The 21,682-nt window shown below is 35.1% G+C and overlaps 1 protein-coding gene across 1 annotated transcript; it reads left to right on the top strand.

Annotated features, from left to right (window-relative positions):
- The first annotated feature begins 135 nt into the window (after positions 1–135).
- LOC100368311 (uncharacterized) lies at positions 136–21,502 on the top strand. The gene is made up of 7 exons (XM_085504672.1): positions 136–246; positions 9,768–9,994; positions 10,589–10,662; positions 11,126–12,896; positions 13,387–15,188; positions 16,424–16,641; positions 17,627–21,502. The coding sequence occupies exons 2-7, from the start codon at positions 9,811–9,813 to the stop codon at positions 17,694–17,696; spliced, it is 4,119 nt and encodes a 1,372-aa protein (XP_085360798.1). The 5' UTR covers positions 136–246; positions 9,768–9,810; the 3' UTR covers positions 17,697–21,502.
- Positions 21,503–21,682: the final 180 nt, after the last annotated feature.

Below are 21,682 nucleotides of genomic sequence, written 5' to 3'. Positions count from 1 at the left end.
TTTTTTTTGCCTGTAAAATTTGAATTCCAATTATTTTAAAACTTGATCACCTGCTCAATATTGAAGCTTTGCTGTAGGACGTACGAGTGGTTACTTCGGCAAATCTCGGGATCATTTGCATGACAGGGAATCCCGAAGGTAAGTACTTCCGGGGTCAGAGCATTGGAAACTACAATCCGAGAAGTAGTAGCGGAAATTTTCCGAAAAACATGTTTGTATTGTAGTTACAGGTGGAAATTGTTGCAGGTAGGTAAATTATTGTTATATCAAGTTATTTTATTTGCTATTAATCCTTGATATTAATGCTGGTATGAGTGAAAAGTGTGACAATTTGCCCGCAACAACCCACCTATCAACGAAATCATGTCGCTATGCACAGCGACGCTGGCCATGCATGCTTTTCAATGTTGTTGTCGAGAATCGGGCAAGCATTTGACCACGTCTTATAATATTCCGTTCTTACCAGATGGCGTTAATGATGACATTGACCAATGCTGCGTCTATACCCGCAATTATGACTAGCCAGTCGATCATTAAACCCCGATTGCAGTCCGTCGCTAGCGTTTATTTGTGGGCGTGCGTGTATGTGATATTGACAGCAGATCGTGTTTACTTTTGGACTGTACGGGCAAAGCTTCTCGTATATCGCAATGTATTGGAACAGTTCCAAATACTTTTAGAGGAACTTTGTCATACCTGGGATTGTACCCATGTATTTTGTGACACCATTGTTTATTTTTTTTATTTGTGTTAATTCATAATTGTTATTTCATTTCGACTATCATAGAAAGATTGCTAGTAAATAATCAATATTAATAATAATACATGTACCAGTAATAATGAAAAAAATCACATGAATGGGATACCATGTATCTGTCATAAATGACTTGATGTAGTATATAGTATTGCGTAATAGTTCACCTTAGGAATGCCTTTGTTAATTTCATATAAAGTCAATTGTTTTTTTATTTGTTTTGTGGTGGTAGGTTAGTGGTCTTAGTAATGTAAGGGAATTTTTGGCTTGGTTTGAAACATTGTTAAAATACTAATTATTCACCAGCACTGTCCCATATGGTATATGCTGCATGCTGTACTAACTTGTGCTTGACTATTTCCCAACATGCAACATTGTTCTCTTGTCCCAATTTTCTAGCATCCAAATTCATTGATATAAAACTTTAGAATTGCAGTCTATTTGTTATTGTGGTTATTTATTGTTGATAAAACCAAATAGAATTGAAGTGGAAGGAGTCATAAAATTTACAACATCATTTTTATTAAACTAGAATGGCTGTCATAAAGCCTGATGAAAAATGATTTGAATACAAATCTGGATTCAAGCCAGTACTCTTTAAAGGAATAGGGATTGTTGAGTTCAAATAAATGAAGTATTGTGTGGTTGATTGAGAACATTGGCCCACACCATGTGTGTTCTTCTAATAAAGTGAGGGTTTAGTTGCAATGTTGAATAGAAACGTGTTGTAACTCTATTTCCATGGCCCAATACATTTGAACAGAGCAAGTCAACAAGTAGTTAGCATATCATGCTTCATGTTTAATGTACCTAATGTAGTCGTGATTGATGTCTGCCTTTTATCCCCAAGTTGTTTGCTCTCAAACAACTCTCTGTGTCAAATTGTGAGTATAAATTGACATGTTTCAAGTGAAAAAATCCAGAATCGATTTTTTGTTTAAGGTAGGATGGGACTTGATGTCATTATATCAAAGTTGTAGTCATACGCACTTCACTACTGCACAAAAGTATAAACATTGATTAGTCTTACATTCCTGGCTGTCCACAAAAACCTGCTTATTAGTTTCCAAAACATAACCTTGATAATAATTTAGGAATACAGCATTCTTGGTAAAAACATTTGTTTGGGACAAAAAAAAAATCATAATCTGATTCAAATCTAATGTATTGTTCAGTTTGTATTTATTTATTTATTTATTTATTTATTTATTTATTTATTCATTTGTTTGTTTATTTATTTAAATATTTATTTTAAATATTTGTTGCTGTTTTTTATTATGCACATCCTAGTTTTATTTTAACTAGTTTTGGGTTTTTTGTGATTATCAAAACTTAACAAAAATAAACTGCTGAAAAATTAAATTATAATAAAAAAAAAATTAAATTAAAAAAAAAAATATTTAATCAGATTGAAGACTAAAGTTAATATTATTGCTGGCTTTATTTATTAAGTGTAGGTTTCCATCTATTGGAATCTAGTTTTGTCAAGTGAATTTAAGGGTTATGGTACAAGATGACAACTTGCTCGGGGTTCTGGATGAAATGTCAAATACAAGGCCAACTTGAGAGGCTAAGCATATCTCTGATGGCCTCTCACTGATTTCTAGAAGTAGTGTGCATTGTGCATCATAATTTTCTACAGCCCCTATCACACGACACAACACCCTTATTTTTCACATCGCATTTTAGGTGTCATCAGCCTTGTGTATGGTCACTTTGCCCATGTAATTGTGTCTAAACTAAAATTTGGTAGGATCTGGTCATTATTATGTGGTTATATTTAAACAAAAAAGTTTTCAAAACTACATTGATTATTTGAATAGATAAGGAGCATTTATTCTAATTGGAATAAATATATATACTAACGATCATTAACACATGTCATATCACTCACTCATTATAAACGTATTGAGTGCTTCATTATAACAAACAAATAGTATGTCTCCCAAAGAGTTCGTTTTAACAAGGTTAAAGTTTACTATCAATGGCTAGCAACAATATTGAATGTTTTTTTCACATGTTTTGGCAGATTTTTATTACATAATGATTGACATTCTTGTTTCTACTACCCTTATTTAGTATATCTCTAACATATTTTACTTATACTAGACTATACCATCCAACATAACAACGATTTAAACCTATTGCTAGGATTTCTCATCTACATCACTGCCACGTTTTAGTAATTGCTTTTGATAAGGGATACAATAATATTCGTCACTTGTTAAGAAGCACACCTTCTGTAGCAACACATATATGTATGTGAAACACCAATATTCATATCCTCTGATTTTATAGAACTTTTGACATGCATATAAAATACCATATTTGCTTCATTTGTAGCATACGCATTTCTGTAAATGACAGAGGTGTGTTTATGGTCAAAGTAAGTATTTTAAAAATTCAGCATACAAGAAATGCAATTTTTGGTTTATGTGCACTTCTTCTATGCTTCTATTAGAGAAAATATTGTGTATGCATTTCATGATATTAAAAGAAATGTTTCTCAGGGTTTACATAGTGAAAATTATACGGAAATAAGACTTAGATGGGATACTGCCAATGTGCATGTACAGTATTGCAGCTAATATTTTTTGGCAATGAACTATAAGAATGCTGATTCTAAATTAGAGTATATATAGGTATATTTGATGTAGTTCTATTGATAATTGCTACGTTTACACAGAACTACTTCTCCTCTCATCGATTAACAGGAGATTATCTTCAATGCGTTTACACGGTCAGGGGCTGAACAAGAGCCGAGATCTGCCAGAGTTCAATTCAGTTCAATCAGAGTCGAAAGGAACTTCTTCGTCAAGCTAGAAATGTGAATAATATGAAATTACAAACGGTGTTGTCTCTGCCATAATTGAAATGAGAGGTTACTTGAGGGCGTGATTTCGGCTCCGATAGTTGGGCCCTGATGCTTATAGCCATGACGGGGCTCAACCCTATCAGAGTTCAACCCAGAGGGTTTATTGAAACCGATTGCATATACACAGCAATTTTTGCTGGCTCGAGCCGATGGGCTCCAATAAAATGCTGCAGTGTAAATGTAGCAAATGACACCACATTAAAGAAGATAGATACTAATATGTTTTATAGTTCCAGAGTTCATAATTCAAGGAGGCTTTGGGTTCCTAACCTATCTGCTTCTGTGCCCTTTAAAACAGTCTAACGTTTCCCTCGCAATTTCAATTAATCTAATGAATGTTTAGAGGTTTTTGGTTTTGTCATTGGTTGCCTTCAGGAAGTGATCTTCAGGTCCTGTTAGTTGTATTATTTAGATAGTAGCCATAGTAACCAGACATGGCAACTCAAACAGACTATTATATGAGTGTTGAGATTTGTTGTTCTGATACCGTAGTATTATTTTACTCAAACTTTCAAGAAAACAATAGAAATCTTTCTCATGCTGATGAAGACTATTGTTCCAAAATAATTTACCTATCAATATGTAAATAAATTTCTATTGTTATACCTATGACCATTTTGTTGTCTAAAGTTCTTGGGGTGGGCATGCCACACTGATGTCACTTGATAGTCGATATTGAATTCAAATGTTAATTAAAGTTGCCTGATCTTGTTGCTGGGACACAAATATATATCAGTACATTTGTGCAATTCACATTTATTATTTAGTATTTATGAACAGGCAGCTATTTTAGACATCTGCTACAACAAGTTGTCTTATATTGACTTATTTTATTACATTAAGCTCTACTGTTGAGATACTTTAATCTTTGTCAGTCAGACTGTCTGTCCGACCATCCGTCAACTTCTTTTTTGACTTCTTCAAAACTATTAATCAGATTATTTTGAAATGTGTTGTGCTAACACATTGGGTTGTTTCTTCAAGTTTAAATTTTGCGATTTTTGGTCATAACTTGTATTTTTGACTTTCACTTACATCTGCTACTTTAATTTTTATAAGACTATGGAAAACCTCTTTTCATTTAGTTCATTTTTTGACAATATCTGCAATCTTGAGGAGACCTCTTTCGAATTACAGTAGTTCATTTTGTGACAATATGTGCAATCCTGGGGAAACCTCATTCAAATTAGTTCATTTTGTGACAATATCTGCAATCCTGGGGAGACCTCTTTCAAATTAGTTCATTTTGTGACAATATCTGCAATCCTAGGGAAACCAATTTCATATTGTGTTAATATCTGCAATCCTGCGGAGATCTCTTTCGTATTAGTTCATTTTTTGACAATATCTTCAATCCTGAGGAGACCTCTTTCAAATTAGTTAATTTTGTGACAATATCTGCAATCCTGGGGAGACCTCTTTCAAATTAGTTCATTTTGTGACAATATCTGCAATCCTAGGGAAACCAATTTCATATTGTGTTAATATCAGCAATCCTGGGGAAACCTCATTCAAATTAGTTCATTTTGTGACAATATCTGCAATCCTGGGGAGACCTCTTTCAAATTAGTTCATTTTGTGACAATATCTGCAATCCTAGGGAAACCAATTTCATATTGTGTTAATATCTGCAATCCTGCGGAGATCTCTTTCGTATTAGTTAATTTTTTGACAATATCTTCAATCCTGAGGAGACCTCTTTCAAATTAGTTAATTTTGTGACAATATCTGCAATCCTGGGGAGACCTCTTTCAAATTAGTTCATTTTGTGACAATATCTGCAATCCTAGGGAAACCAATTTCATATTGTGTTAATATCTGCAATCCTGAGGAGACCTCTTTCAAATTAGTTCATTTTGTGACAATATCTGCAATCCTAGGGAAACCAATTTCATATTGTGTTAATATCAGCAATCCTGAGGAGACCTCTTTCGAATTAGTTCATTTTGTGACAATATCTGCAATCCTGCAGAGACTCTTTCAAATTAGTTCATTTTGTGACAATATCTGCAATCCTGAGGAGACCTCTTTCGAATTAGTTCATTTTGTGACAATATCTGCAATCCTGCGGAGACCTCTTTCGTATTAGTTCACTTTGTGACAATATCTGCAATCTTGAGGAGACCTCTTTCGAATTAGTTCATTTTGTGACAATATCTGCAATCCTGCGGAGACTCTTTCAAATTAGTTCATTTTGTGACAATATCTGCAATCCTGCGGAGACCTCTTTCGTATTAGTTCACTTTGTAACAATATCTGCAATCTTGAAGAGACCTCTGTCGAATTAGTTCATTTTTTGACAATATCTGCAATCTACGGTATGTCTAATTGTAGGAATATTTTCCAAAGGTTATATTGATAGTTCATAAGTATGCTCAAAATAGTAAAAATAAATGTCATGCAATGAGAATATATGGTTTTGAAGTATACTTGTACACAATATGTATGTGTTAGTAGATCTGTAAGTTATGTTCATGCATGCATTACATTGTTGGTTTAACAATAAGCTCTGTGTAACTAAAGTCAGATACTGTTCTGTGATACCTGGTATTACATTCCTTGGCATCTTATACTCTCATTACTTGAGATGCCATTGATGACCTTTGACTTGAAACACATTGTATTTCTGCAATGTTGCTATAACGGTACATGTGAGAGCCTCACAAAAAACATGAACATGTTGTTTACATAGCGACCAGTTATTAGAGGATGCAAATTTACAGGCAAGCAAATTAACAAAAATCAATCAAAGTTCAAATTTTTTTATGATGATAGCAAACTGTACATTACTAAAGTTTTCGCTAAACTTTCACCAGTCTCTCATGACTGGGCTTTTGTCAACCCTACACCAGTCCACTATGACTGGGCTTCCGTTAACTTTTCACCAGTCTCCCATGACTGGGCTTCCGTTAACTTTTCACCAGTCTCCCATGACTGGGCTTCTACTAAACCTTCACCAGTCACCAATGGCTTGGCTTTCATCAACCCCACACCAGTCCACTATGACTGGGCTTCCGTTAACTTTTCACCAGTCTCCCATGACTGGGCTTCTACTAAACCTTCACCAGTCACCAATGGCTTGGCTTTCGTCAACCCTACACCAGTCCACTATGTCTGGGCTTCCGTTAACTTTTCACCAGTCTCCCATGACTGGGCTTCTACTAAACCTTCACCAGTCACCAATGGCTGGGCATTCGTCAACCCTACACCAGTCCACTATGACTGGGCTTCCGTTAACTTTTCACCAGTCTCCCATGATCGGGCTTCTACTAAACCTTCACCAGTCACCAATGGTTTGGCTTTCGTCAACCCCACACCAGTCCACTACGACTGGGCTTCCGTTAACTTTTCACCAGTCTCCCATGACTGGGCTTCTACTAAAACCTTCACCAGTCACCAATGGCTGGGCATTCGTCAACCCTACACCAGTCCACAATGACTGGGCTTCCGTTAACTTTTCACCAGTCTCCCATGACTGGGCTTCTACTAAACCTTCACCAGTCACCAATGGCTGGGCATTCGTCAACCCTACACCAGTCCACTATGACTGGGCTTCCGTTAACTTTTCACCAGTCTCCCATGACTGGGCTTCTACTAAACCTTCACCAGTCACCAATGGCTGGGCATTCGTCAACCCTACACCAGTCACCAATGGCTGGGCATTCGTCAACCCTACACCAGTCTCCCATGACTGGGCTTCCGTTAACTTTTCACCAGTCTCCCATGACTGGGCTTCTACTAAACCTTCACCAGTCACCAATGGCTGGGCATTCGTGAACCCCACACCAGTCCACTATGATTGGGCTCCCGTTAACTTTTCACCAGTCTCCCATTAGCGGACTTCTGCGAACCTGTCAGTCCCCCATGACTGAAGTTTAGCTATAACCACTCAGTCCACTATGCCAATTATGATGAATAAGATTTTGCTACAACCCATTTTTGCTACTAATGATGAGAAGGAATTTAAAAACACAAATTATTTGGGGAGAATTAATACGGTCATCATATAAAAACATGCCTTCACCGACAGAAAGATAAATTAAACATGAATAGACAAATATATTTTCTGTTGAATTATTTTGTAGTACAGTATATTTATTGGTACGGCAATCTAACAAGTGATTCATTATGTTATCATCTTCTCATTTCCTGCAAGTAGCTAAACAGTTTGGTATTTAGCTAAGAAAAACAATGTACAGTGCATGTACATGTAGTACCAGGTATATTAGACTAGCTAAAAATGGTATTCTATTTTAGTGAATATTAGTTTACCTGTTTGATGTATATGTAAAAAAATGCTAACCAGTGAAACAGTTTGCTCAGTTATTGGCTTTTAATTATCAGTTTTATCCGTTAGAGATCTGACACATAACCAAGTTTTGTTTAGTAACCACAATAACTTCGGTAACTAAGAGTGACAGGGTTCAACAAAGCAATGAGAACACTTATCTACATGTATATTCTAGTCTAAAACATGCGTCCAAAGTCCTTTAGAAGAACCAATCTACATTGTAAATTCTGAATTAATGTGTATATAGTACCATAGTTATAATCCTACTACAATAATTAAGTAGACTGTAATCAAAGTAGTAACACATTAAGAATATGAATTTGGGTCAGTTACTGTATATTAGCCATCCTCCATCTATCAGCCTTTAACAAAGTCAAACTCCATTTTTAACAATGACATTTTCAGCTTATGCACAGTAAAAATAACATTGTATTAAATACATGTATCAACTACATGTAGGAACAATATGTGTATATACCTTTAGAAAATAAAATACAATACAATGAAAAGAGGTGTGAGTACATAGCTCATAAATTAAAAAACACACATTAGGAAAAGTCATTGATTGTATCTGAACATGGCTATAACAATTAACTGCTTTTTCTACAAGTCATGTACAAAATGTACATTGTATGCTTGCATAGGTTTTGGATGAGTTCCAAGATCCATAAAGCAAACACCCCTAGTGTACCACTATTTGACCCATGTGCTAGAATATTCTTTGGATAATAAGCAGTTACAGTTGTATCTGTAAGTCTTCAAAGTTTCAAAAAAGGAAGTAATTTTTGTATAACATTAATAGTGACACAATGATTGGTGTAAACAAGAGTTTTACTATTATAAACTATGGAGGGGTAATGTAAACAATTCCAACAGAAAAAATGCCAGAAAAACGTTAAATTTATAATGAAAAACAATAGCAAAAAAAAAAAAAAAAAAAAAAACAATTTTCATGGTAGTTCTGCTATCTTCCCTTAAAGAGTTTCCAATGATCAACTCCTGAATGTTGATAAATAATCTGAAATTATTAGTGCCAGGAAAATCGCTTCATCCGGATTAGGACAATTGCGTGCCATGTCTGAATTTCTGTAATTTAAATTGTTACCACTACTTGAACAATGGACACATCACACTTTATGCTACCATATCAAAATAGAACAGTAGTTGTCATTGGTACCATATACATGTAAAAAGATAAAATGAAACTTGGTCCCCTTTAAAGATAAACGTCCAGTTACTGATCACAGTCAAACTTGTCATATACATCATATCAATTAAACATGTATACACATCACTTGTTTGAATTCAAGATGGCCGAATGGTGGCCATTTTAATGATAAAATGCATTAAAATCAAGCATTTCAGACATTTGGAACAAGATCTTGGTCATCATTGGACATATTTTTTTCAAATTTGGTATGTACATTGAAAATGATAGGAATTTAATTGCTTTGTTCTGTGATTGCATGAAATTGTTTTCTTTCACACATCATTTTTTTTTGAATCTACATTTGATGTTTAGCTCAAAAGACGTCACTTTGAAAAATATATTGATGGCAATATTCCTGCTCAATTCTGTTTACGCAAGCAACCTTTTTGCAAGCGTGTCATTCGTTAAAATAGGTTTGAATGATGTGCGTACATGGAACTAATAACATCATGTGATTTCATGAGATTTTCATTGCCAACATTGAAATGTAGCACAATACGTGGATATCAAAGTTGCATACATTTACCATTCTTATGCATATAGCCATAAAGTTATTTAAAAGATGTGCTCGCATATCATGTACAGTTTTATTGACCGATGCATATTAATTACTACTGTTTTTTTTGGTTATTTTCAGAATACACAATCATCAGCTTGTCAGACATACATAGACAATCACAATGTCTCATCGGAAGTCAATCATCGTGACGGGTATTCCCTCGGGTGCAAGCAGAGACCAACTGCAGATATATTTTCAGCGCAGTTCAAACGGTGGTGGTGACGTCACCAGTGTAGTCTATCCACTGAATCCACAATCAGAAAGCATGAAAGATGTTGCCATGGTTACATTTGACAAAGAAGAAGGTATTACTTTCACATTAGTATTACATATAAAAAGACTATACCATTAAACATTTTTATTTATTTTCTATGTGCCTATATTATAGTTATTTGATTTATGTGTTTTGTCTATAACAAAACAATAAAAAATGAGACTAACATACCTTTCCAACGGTCTGTGTTACACTATTATAATGGGTTCTAAAGGAACAAATGCTGCTATCGAAAGCAAATTATTCATGTATACATGTACCCTTCTGCATGCCTGTATATTTGTATGTATAAATTATGCTTTATTTTCGCTTGGAATTATTTTTCACTATTTTTGCTGAAGGAATAATTCAGTGAAAATAAAATTCAGCCAATATAGCTTTTTGCCTATCTTTTACATTCAATTAGCCAAAAATCAGTGAAAATAAATTCCATACAAAAACACCAAAAAAATCGTTTTCAGCAAAAATTAATTTTAGCTAAAATAAAGTAATTTACACTATTTGACTGTCATCGTGTATTGTCATAGCTCAGTTCAAACAGTTTGATAAAAATACTCAAACCATTCCATTTTTGTATATGAAAATGTAGATCATTTACAATCTAAATACATATTTGTATTTTCAGATTGTCAAAGAGTGCTTAGCAAAGTACAGACCCTAAATTCAACACTTTTGGAAGTGAAGCCTCTACCACCACAGGTAATCACAAACACTGGATTCTTACTCTGAAACATAGATGCAAAGAATAAGCTAACATGTTCACCTGTTCAACTCCATGTCAATATGTTTTCGCGACTGAACCTTAAATATGTTATCTCGTGAATTAAACCCAACTTTTTTCACCTTTTACAAAATATACCTGCGTAAGTTAATAAACTAAAGTTATCGAAAAATACACAAGTTGTCATACCAATATTTTGGCAGGAAAATAAATAGAACTAGAAGGGGTTAATATCATGTTTTGGTGTTTATACCTTTGAAGTCTGTGTGTATAGTTTTAAAGTTCAATTCAATAAATTTTGTATTGGTGAATGTGAGTATGTATACAAAATCAGCCTTACATGTACATGTACATGCTGATAATTCATAAAAAGTTATTGAAACCAAACTGTATTTCAATACTAATCAGGATAATCATGTTATGTGAATTTCTTGTTTGTAGGTTTTCAGTAACTTATCGGCTACAGTGAATGCTGATTTGTTGAAGACAATACCACCAGCTAAGGTTAAGAATCTCATTGAATCTGTTCAACAAGATTACGGAATCCACTGCAAGTACAGATTAGACGACTCAAAGTCACTCATAAAATTTGAACTCAAGGGTAACTGGCACCAGCTTTCTCTTGCTCAGAAGTTGCTACAGAAGTACTGTCCCATCCTGGATGAGGAATCTTTGCCTGTTAATGGCTATGCTAGTTCTGATGATCCTAAGTCTCTGAGACATGTCAGCAATGGACCTGATCAAGAACACAGTCTGGGACAGAGATTGTTTGACCAATCTCAACGTAATGGACCTTTATCTAATGGTTACAGTCAAGATCAACAACCTTCCTTTGAAACATCATCTATCAATGGAAATAGAAGCATTCCAGTAGACAGCCAGAACAGTGCACACATGCTAAAATCAAGAGAAGCTACTGGTCAACGACCAAGAAGTAGAGCTGGTCGGGTTAAAGGTTCAACTCTATTTTCCAAAGTTTCTGATCATGGTGATGCAATAATGGAACAATCTGAGGACCAAATGTCATGGGACTTAGAACCAGACCATGACACTGAGTTGCTGTTTTCCAGGCTTGACAGTGATGTTGTTGAAGACAAGGTCGACCGGCTTGAGTCTGTGAGTAGTCCTGTTCCTGTTGATGTTGATTTCTACAAGTACCTGAATCATACACAGAGCCAACAATTACTTTCAATAGAGCAGGAGTTTGACGTGAAATTTGTTTGTGATTTGGGCAGTGATGCAGGTATTTTACAGATCTTGCCTGGATCTAGTAATACAACTAAAGACCAGATTCAGATGGCCAATGAGAGTTTCATAGTACTGTACGAAAACCTATTTCGTACAACAACAAAGTTTGACCTACTTCTTCCAACTGGTTTCCAACATGCAGATCTAGTAGAGAAGACAGTGGAAGATACACACAAGAGATACAGCAAGGTGTTCATGAAATTTGAGGAGGCAAATCACTATGCTATGTATGGTGACAAAGATATCCTTGAACGTGCAAAGAGGTACTTCTACAAAACAATAGTAGAACTACTTAAAATAGATGAAAGGGATACAAGCCAGCCGCATACTTTGCAAATTGATAATGGTTCTATGGATCATGAGAACCAGCAGAAGATAGACTTGTTTCCTGATCGCAATGAACCGAAAGTGACAGAAACGAGGCACTCTCAACTTGACACACCCAACAGCCATGTTCCAAAAGCTGATCAGCTAGATGCAAACCAATCAGATTGGCTAGCTGATGGAAGAATCAGTCAAAACGCTCTGAAACGCAGCGTCACAATTTTGAGTGATGGCAGACGCGAGTTGTCCTTCTTAACAGAAAGTGGTATCAAAGTACGACTTTATTGCGCTGATATCACAAAGTTGAATGTTGACACGATCACCAATGCTGCTCACGAACAGCTAATCAACACTGGGGGTGTTGCTTACTCAATTCGCAAAGCAGCTGGGCGTCAGTACCACCGTGAGTGTGAGGAGTACATTGACAACCATGGCCCTTTGTATGTAACTGAAGTCATCCACACTGGTGCTGGTGAACTGCCATGTAAAGACGTGATGCATGCTGTTGGGCCAAGATGGGAAGACTATAAGAACAAAATTGAATGTTTGGACACATTAAGAGCCACATTTGTCAACTGTCTCAAGCATGCTAACGATCTTCTGCAAGCAACATCAGTTGCTATTCCTCCAATCAGTGCAGGTATGTATATGTCTGGCATGCACTCTACGCACGCAAATAGGTCTTTACCACATTTTCAATTAAAAAGTAAATGCTCATTGTTTTCTATTGCAAGGAAAACATCTATAAATATTTCTCTTTAGAGTGAAAACATAATATATATGTAGTTCTGAAATAATTAATCACAAACATACTTTGATATTAATTATTGTATAGTGGTGTACACATGGTAACAATAAGTACCAAATAAAATGCCTGGTGGTAAGAATAGTATGGCATGCAGTACAAAATAAAGGGAAATTACATTTGATACAAGTTATAGCTTTATACCAAGCATGGCTGCTAATTCACACATCAATGGTGACTAATTTACATAATGAATATATCATAATTGTCAATACAATACATTAATCTGTACTTTTAAGAGTTGTCTAGGAGAACAATAATTTTGCAACATTCAATATTTTATACTCTGCCTGACAGTTATATTTCCTCTTGTTTTGTCATTCAGGTATCTTTGGTGTACCTTTGGATATGGTGGCACAGGGAATGTTTGATGCTGTGATGGAATTCAGTGAGAAGCATTCTAGAGACAAGGGTAACAGGACACTCTCTGATATACACTATGTTGATTATGAGATGACCACAGTCACTGACATGCGAAAGGTCTTCATGGAAAACTTAAAGATTATGGCATCTGGTGAACTCCCAGAGGCACGACTGGGTAGTTTAGTTGATGTTATGCCAGAAAGAAGTGCATCACCAATAGAAGACATCCGCGCAAGACCTACAAGCCCCGTGCAGTCGACACAAGAACAAATTGGGCGACCTGGAACTCCTCCTGTATCGTCAACCCAAAAGGGGATGCAACGTCCAGCCACCCCTCCTGTGAGAAAAAGCCAAGACAAAATGGAACGTTCTAGAACACCTCCTGTTTGGTCAAACCAGGAGAGGATAGAACGTCCAGGAACACCTCCAGTGAGAACAAGTCAAGAAAGAGTAGAACGAGCAGGGACACCTGTTTGGTCAAACCAGGAGAGGATAGAACGTCCGGGAACACCTCCAGTGAGAACAAGTCAGGAAAGAACAGAACGAGCAGGGACACCTCCAGTTTGGTCAAACCAAGAAAGGATTGAAAGACCAGGAACACCTCCAGTGAGAACAAGCTTGGATGTTCCAAGAGCAAGCTCACCAAGACCTACTGAGGATGTTGATAGGAGACCAGCATCACCCAGAGGAACCTCTGCATTTAAACAGTTCAAAGTCACTGCTGAGATAGACAAGTATTTGCCGACAAGGTCTTTTACTTCCCCAAGGTCAGGTATCTTTGGTGAACGGATTCGGCCATCAACTCGCCCTCTTACAGCTGAAAGGCACAGACGACATCAAACAGAAAACTCTACTCTAAAACCAATGAGAGCTACTCATGATGGATTTGATAGAGATCGTCGAATAGATGATAGTGAGATTGGTGCTGTTGGTGGAGATAATGAGAAAGTTTTGGCAGCTTCTGATAAAGAGGCTCTCGTTAGAGAGATTCTGGATGAACATGATCATGGTCCTCTGACCAATGAACGATACTATCAAACGCAAAGAAGACTGGAAAAGCTGTTACTAGAAGACGAATTCTCACCAATCAAAGGCAGTTCAAGACACCGAACCAGAAGTATGGACCGTAGCAGACCACGTACAGCAGATGTAAGTAGAGGCTCCTCGGGAAGAGCATCTTCACTGGATAGAAGGAAACCATTAACAGGTTCACTTGACCTTGGAAGTACAGTCAGCAAACGATGTCAGCTGTGCCGCTCCTCCAAAAATCTGACTACTCTTCCATCATGCTCTCATTACATTTGCCGTACTTGTAAAACCATGAGTACGAATTGTTATGACTGTTTGCAAACGTCAACCACACGTGACAAAGGAAAGCTAAAAGTTCAAGCAACATCTTTTCAACCTTCCTTAACCAGAGCTGAGGCAAAGCAACGCCTTGCACAGAAACCGAAACGAAGCAGTTCTGCCAGTGCGCGATTCGCCAATACTCGAAGCCCATTGGAGTGTCCAATATGTATGGAGAGGGTCAGTGACCCCAAAATGCTGCAGGATTGCCAGCACACGTTTTGTAGAGCTTGCATTGACAGGGCCTTAAAAGATAAACCAGTCTGTCCAGTGTGTGGTCTCATCTATGGTACACTTACAGGCAGTCAACCAGATGGTACTATGAATACAACTGTTGATAAATTACACAGTCTTCCTGGATATACAGGCTATGGAACTATAGTGATTGTTTATGAATTCCCCGATGGCATTCAAACAGTGAGTATTTATAGAAATCTGAAAATGGGAACTGTAATTGTATCAGTCTGTTATGCATTGAATGTGTTTGTTTGGCCCCATTCAGATATACAATGTATACATATAATCTGAAAATGAGGACTTTATAATAGGGCTTGACCTCAGTGCACCCATGCATCCATGCATCCATATCCATCTGTATTTCACACATACATGTACCTGCACCAATCTATTCAAACTTATCACATACATCAGACATATACACTAGCATGTTTTTTCACATTCTGATTCAAGGCCAAAAATGCATTTTAAGGCCAAAAATGCATGAAAATCACACATTCTGGCACTGGTTCTCAATTGCGTGGAAGGATTTAGTTTAAACTTGGTATATACATTGAGCACAATTGACCTAGATGCACGTCATTTTAGTTTTTTCGGCCCAGGTTCAAGATGGTCTTCTGGCAGCCATTTTGTAATAAAGAATCGAACTTCACAAATACATAATGCATCATATCCGACAGTCATGTGTGTGGATTTGTTTAAACTTGGTACATACCTAAACACAATTGGACTATGATTGGATTCAAAATGGTCAACTGGTTGTCATTTTGTATTAAAAAATGCAGTTCTGGATTCATTTTTCTGATATACCCAGACCAACCAAGTTTAAAATTCACACATACATATGACATCATAGCATCATATCAAACATAAACGCATGCATTTGTGTCACGATCTTATTCAAAATGGCGTAATGGCATCAAAATTGCATGTTTGATTCATACCTGTTTCTAAACCACAATTGACTCCTGTCATATATTGTAGTGTTAATCAGAATAAATAATGAAACAATATCAAGGTATTCAGGTATTTCAGGTATTCATTGATGGATTTTGTTTAAATCTGAGCTGTTAAATGTAATACATTTCGAGAGATTGCATGCACATATCACAAGACATGCAATGTACATGTACATGTACATACACATGCACTCTAATATACTCTTTCATAAATATGGCGGACACTGTGCCATGTCTGCACTTGTTCAAACTTTGGTTTACATTTGTTTGATTTAATCCAAAGTGGCATTTTGACAGCCATTTTTTGTCTCAGTTTTCTTCAACTTGCCACTGTTCATCATTTTTGTTTGTAGCTTTAAATTTAACAGTGACTTGTTTTTTTACATGTAAATCCTAATGCAATAGTACATCAACAGCTCTGACCCGAAGTTTTTTTTGTTTAACTTTTTACCACAGGAAAAACATCCCAATCCTGGAAAAGCTTACCAGGGAACTAAACGTAGAGCATATTTACCAGACAGTGTACAGGGAAGGGAAGTCCTGAGGTTGTTGAAGAAAGCCTTCCAAATGAAGTTGCTGTTCACTGTAGGACAGTCTGTGACAACTGGCCTCGATAATGTAGTTATTTGGAATGACATTCATCAGAAAACAAGTCGACATGGTGGTCCTGCGAAGTAAGTTCATTAGGTCAATAGTCAAGCAAAAAACCCACTGGATGAAATAGTTTTGTTTTGATGTTGTTGCAGTATCTTGCAAAAATCAGCACAGCCACGGCAATTTTATAATTTTTTTTTTTCGTTTAAATCTTGGTCCGACATAATTACCACAACTTGCCTATTCCGAGGCATATTCATTGCTATTAATTTTTCATGATATGCAGTGGTGTTATGGAACATGGGAATGGAATACTTCCAAATGAGGAAAGTATTTGTGCACTTGTGTAAGGATTTTATGCATCAGGGTCATGCATGCATAGAACTGGTCAGATCAAAGGCTGGCTTCTCATTGGTTGGCAGCTACTGATTAGCATATTTACAACTCCAAAAATGTAGTGATAGCTATAGAGAGTGTGGCAGAACAGACCAGTTGTGGAAATTTTGTGTCAATATGCGAAAGAATCTGCAAATAAGACTATCATATAAAACAATAAAATTGCAACAACTGGGCCAGTCTAGAATACCCTACAGTATGATTAAGCTTAAAAAAACTGTTTTGCAGCAAACAAAGAAATATTCATTTGGCGAAGTAATGATACATGTAAATCTGCCTGCAGGTAATCTAAAGTGCATACACATTGGCATTTACATGCTGTCTTTGCTATCAGTGCTTTTTTTATTTCATGATAAATCATTCAGAAACACATGTGTAAAAAAAATTACATGTTACAAAAGTTAGGATGTGCATGTTTAAAAATACACAATGTTATCCATATCGTCTCTCCTGATGTATCAGTTGACAACTTGGTTGCAATGCTGAGAAGTCACAATAACAATCATAGATACAGAATTTTATAACCAGCTCATCTCTTTTATGTATGTCAATATTCTGGAATTGCTATACCTTTGAGGGGTCATCAGTTTGAAACAGCAAAAAGAATGCAATGAATGAAAATCTTCAATTCTTTCTGCATACATTTATTTTGTTATTTTCCTTTTTTAGTCATGGTTACCCGGATCCATTTTACTTACGAAGAGTGAAAGAGGAGTTAGCAGCAAAAGGTGTCAAGTAAATTTTACACTGGTTGTCTCAACATTTGTTTTGCAGTTTCATGTCTGCTTAAAGTTTCCTTCCTAAAGTTGTATTGGGGTCCTTGGACTGTGAAATATTTGATTGATTATATTTGTGCAACTTGTGGCAAATATTCAGTATGTTTGAATATTGCAGATCATCACATCATATTGTTTGTTTGCCTTACAATTGCGAAATACTTTTGATTTACCTCAGAATTACCTAGTAATTCTGAACACTGGCAAATTCAGAGAATTCTCAAATAGTTCCCACAATTTTCACATATTCATGCCATTAAATGTTTCACACAATAGTTTCAGAACCTAATCAGAAATTACCCATATCTTAGAATTCAACTTATTAGGTATTAAGAGTAAATAATTTGTATATTGAAAACAAATTTGAATACCCCAGTGTATATATCATGTGCAGGACTCCACAAACTTTATATACTCTGAATATTGTTATTTTGTATTGCTGATTCTTTAACATAATGCAATCAACATTTTGTAATTCAGGAATTATCCGGTCTACAAAAAACATGACTTTTATGTTGATATGTGCGCTAAAGTAAAACCACATGCATAAACAAATACTTAAAATGTGTTGCAATTTATGATGATTTGTTCATATAACATGTACAGTAATGAACATATTCCTCATTTAATGGGGGTGCATTTTCTACTTCATTTATTCTGACCTTTTGTGACTATATCTCAACACAGCGCATTTCAGTGTAATAATTATGGCTTTTGATCTCTGCTGTAATATTCAGTCTCACACTTGGAGGGCTATATGTAATGACATAAGAGCTAATAGTAAATGATTTGACTGGAGCTTGATGAGAGCTGTTCACTACAGCTGGACCTAATAATAATAAAAGAAAGTAATCTATTATTTAGGGATTTGTATAAACCCGACAATAATCTTGTAAATAAATTTATACAATTAATAGCACAAAGTATCGCTTCCAGGAAGCTAATGTTAAATTCTTGCACGTAGTTTGCAAATGCCGTCCCAATATTTCATCTGCTAAAAATTAGCAAGCTTTATTCAAATTTTGTTATAACATACCTGTAATTTATGCTAATTAGTAACCCTATTTGAATTCTGATTGGATCATAGTTTACTGTTGATTGTGATTCTAGATGCATATGATATTTTGTTTGATTACGTCAACAACTCACAGAATTATGTGGTGTTTCAAGTAAAACATTTACTTGTCAAATTATGGTGATATATATGGCGATATATATTGTGATATATTGGTATTTGAAGTCTATTATAGAATTATTACATCACAAAAATGGTGGCTTTTATAACTTACTCAGACTAAGAAAAATCACATGACACTGAAACTTGCATTTAGTATACTGGTGTCATGCCAAATGTCAGATTTACACTGTAGAAATTAAAATATCATCTCTGGTAGGAGGAAACCACAAATTCTTTTGTGTGAAAAAACAAAACGTGACAAAAAAAATAAGTCTATTTTGTTAGCTCATTTAATTACTACCGTAAAATCTGTATTAGAAGCCGCATCCCTAATAGAAGTCGCACCCATTCTTTTTAAACAATTGGGAACCAAAAAATCATCATTTCTCATATGTGTAGGTGCTCTAATAGAAGCCGCACCCCCTCTATTGGATTGTACCATTTTAATAGAAGCCGCGGTTTCTAATACAGATTTTACAGTACTTACATCTCAGTTTTATGAAATAAAAATATATAAAAGTTGAATTGCTTTGCAGATTTTTGGCAAGATCTAAATATTCAAAATAAATTTAGTTTTTTTTTTTCTTTCAAATATTCTATATGTATATCATGTATAAATAAGTTTTATATTTAGGTAAAATGTAAATTTTATATTGGGAATTGTTTTATTCATATATTATATAATCAGATTTTTATCACATGTGTCAGTTTGAATTTTGTTCTGTTTTTTTGTTAATTACTATACATATATATGGGTTACAATGGAGTACTGATGTGGAGCTGTATCGAGGCGTGTCTTAGTTATGGCTTATTGTGTATATATTGGCAGAAAAAACATTCTGAATAATCAGTGAGGACATGTTTTGTATAATTAGGGGGTGTTAAGGCCAAACAAATCAGTTTGTTTCTGGTATGTACACACATCAGTTCCATAAGCCACACTTTTTTTTTTTTTTTTTTATTTGAAACGAAAAAAAAACGGGAGATAATGTGGCTGCCATATGGCATTGATCTGTTTAGGCATGCGCAGATTAAATTTCTTGTGTAGGAAATTCCCATTCCAACCTATATATTGTATCTCCTGTGTAGGAAACAATTTAATAGAAATTAAAGGCTGATTAATATTTGGGATTGTTGTGCCGGAGGCAACTGTCCTAAAGGCCTGAGCAAAAGCATAGAAGAGAGAATTGACACCATCTGGCAGTAGAGGGCGCTAGTTAGTTGCATGTCAGTCGTTCACGCAATCCATCTTTACCATGTGAATATTACAGAATATATTTTTTTTTTTATACATTGTACTATATAAGATTTCTATGAATTCAAAACTTGCCAAATTTGCATAATTGAAAATACCCCGGTATTATTTTGTGTAGTGAAATTACTAGTTTCTAGAGTTTGAGCGATTCATATATTGCATCAACATGATTTAAAATTGTCATTTGCAGTTACAGAAGTGGAAAACGAATATTTGTAATTAACAAGATTGTTTGCTAAAATAGGATTCTTTTTAAACAGCTGTTTTTGTAAATTGCATACTATATTGTGCAAAGCAAATTGCTTTCTGTTTATTGTTGATGCATATAATGGCACATATGTCCATTTTTCATTTCGCATAAAATACCAGTTTAATGTTTAAAATGTATATAACAATAACTGTATTTTATACAGCATGTATATGGTACTTAAATATTAAACATTTTCTTAATACATTGTAAATGTAGTTTCCTACAGTGGAATACATCTAGGCTTGTCAAAGACCTATGTATAAATAACAAAAAAGCTGATGATACCAATGAATGAAAACAAATCATCACCCTAAACAAAATTATATGATTTTTTTTCTCCACTTGGGAAAAAATAAATTTGTTTGTTTCAGCGATATCTTAACTTTCTCAATTTACACAAATACACTGTAGGCATCGTGTGAAATGCTTAGGTGAATTGCACTGTAAAGGTCAATGAACTTAATGTCAATTTTTTTCAAGATTGATGCATTTAACTCACATACTGAATTAAAAAGCTCTGAAGAACTCCAAATCCTTGAAACGTTCCATCAAATAAATGAAATAAAAAAATGATTATCCCATAGTTTACAGTGTGGCAGTCATCCTGCAATGTGTTGGATACAAGTACAAATATTTTTCTATATATTCAGAATACTCGAAAAGCTAGCCACAGGGAACGTTTCAAAAGTGTTTGTTAGATGCATCCCTCTTTAACACAAAGATTCAAAAGCATTCCATAAGTAGAAGTATTACACTACACTTATATTAATGAAATATCTAACAATTTTAAGAATGTAATGTTTGCATACCATTAATCATGATTTTCATGAAGTGCATGTTCAATTTTTCGTGTGAACAAAGTATTTTACATGTGCTGTATGCATCACTATGGGATCAAACATGGCTTGATCACTATCATCCTTGAATGATTGCACAATTTACACAATAGACACCACTTACTTACACAAGTTTTTTTTCAGGCAATCACATTAGTATTTGTATTAAACTTTTTGATCAGATTTTACAATCTATTTTTTTATGATGAATGTTCATAATTGTTAATAAAGCTGGAATTATTAAAAAAAAACAGTTGTCTGTATCGTGTGTTCCCAGTAGTAATTGTGATTATTATAATGGCAATTACTACTATCATGTCAAGTATTACCTGATCAATTTCAGAAATCAAACCAGTTCGTCATGACATGAAAAACGAATTTGCATATGCATAACATTGTCTTGCCTTTGTACCTACTTTGAACAAATTCGG

Source organism: Saccoglossus kowalevskii, chromosome 10 (assembly GCF_978046115.1).
Source record: "Saccoglossus kowalevskii chromosome 10, keSacKowa6.1, whole genome shotgun sequence".
Lineage (NCBI taxonomy): Eukaryota > Metazoa > Hemichordata > Enteropneusta > Harrimaniidae > Saccoglossus > Saccoglossus kowalevskii.
This window is presented reverse-complemented; position numbering and strand designations above follow the sequence as displayed.

Bases quoted from the DNA above. Each gene is read 5' to 3' on its own strand.
- LOC100368311 (XM_085504672.1), top strand. From the start codon at position 9,811: ATGTCTCATCGGAAGTCAATCATCGTGACGGGTATTCCCTCGGGTGCA. The intron at 10,663-11,125 runs GTAATCACAAAC...TCTTGTTTGTAG, and splicing joins TGAAGCCTCTACCACCACAG to GTTTTCAGTAACTTATCGGC. The intron at 15,189-16,423 runs GTGAGTATTTAT...TTTTTACCACAG, and splicing joins TCCCCGATGGCATTCAAACA to GAAAAACATCCCAATCCTGG.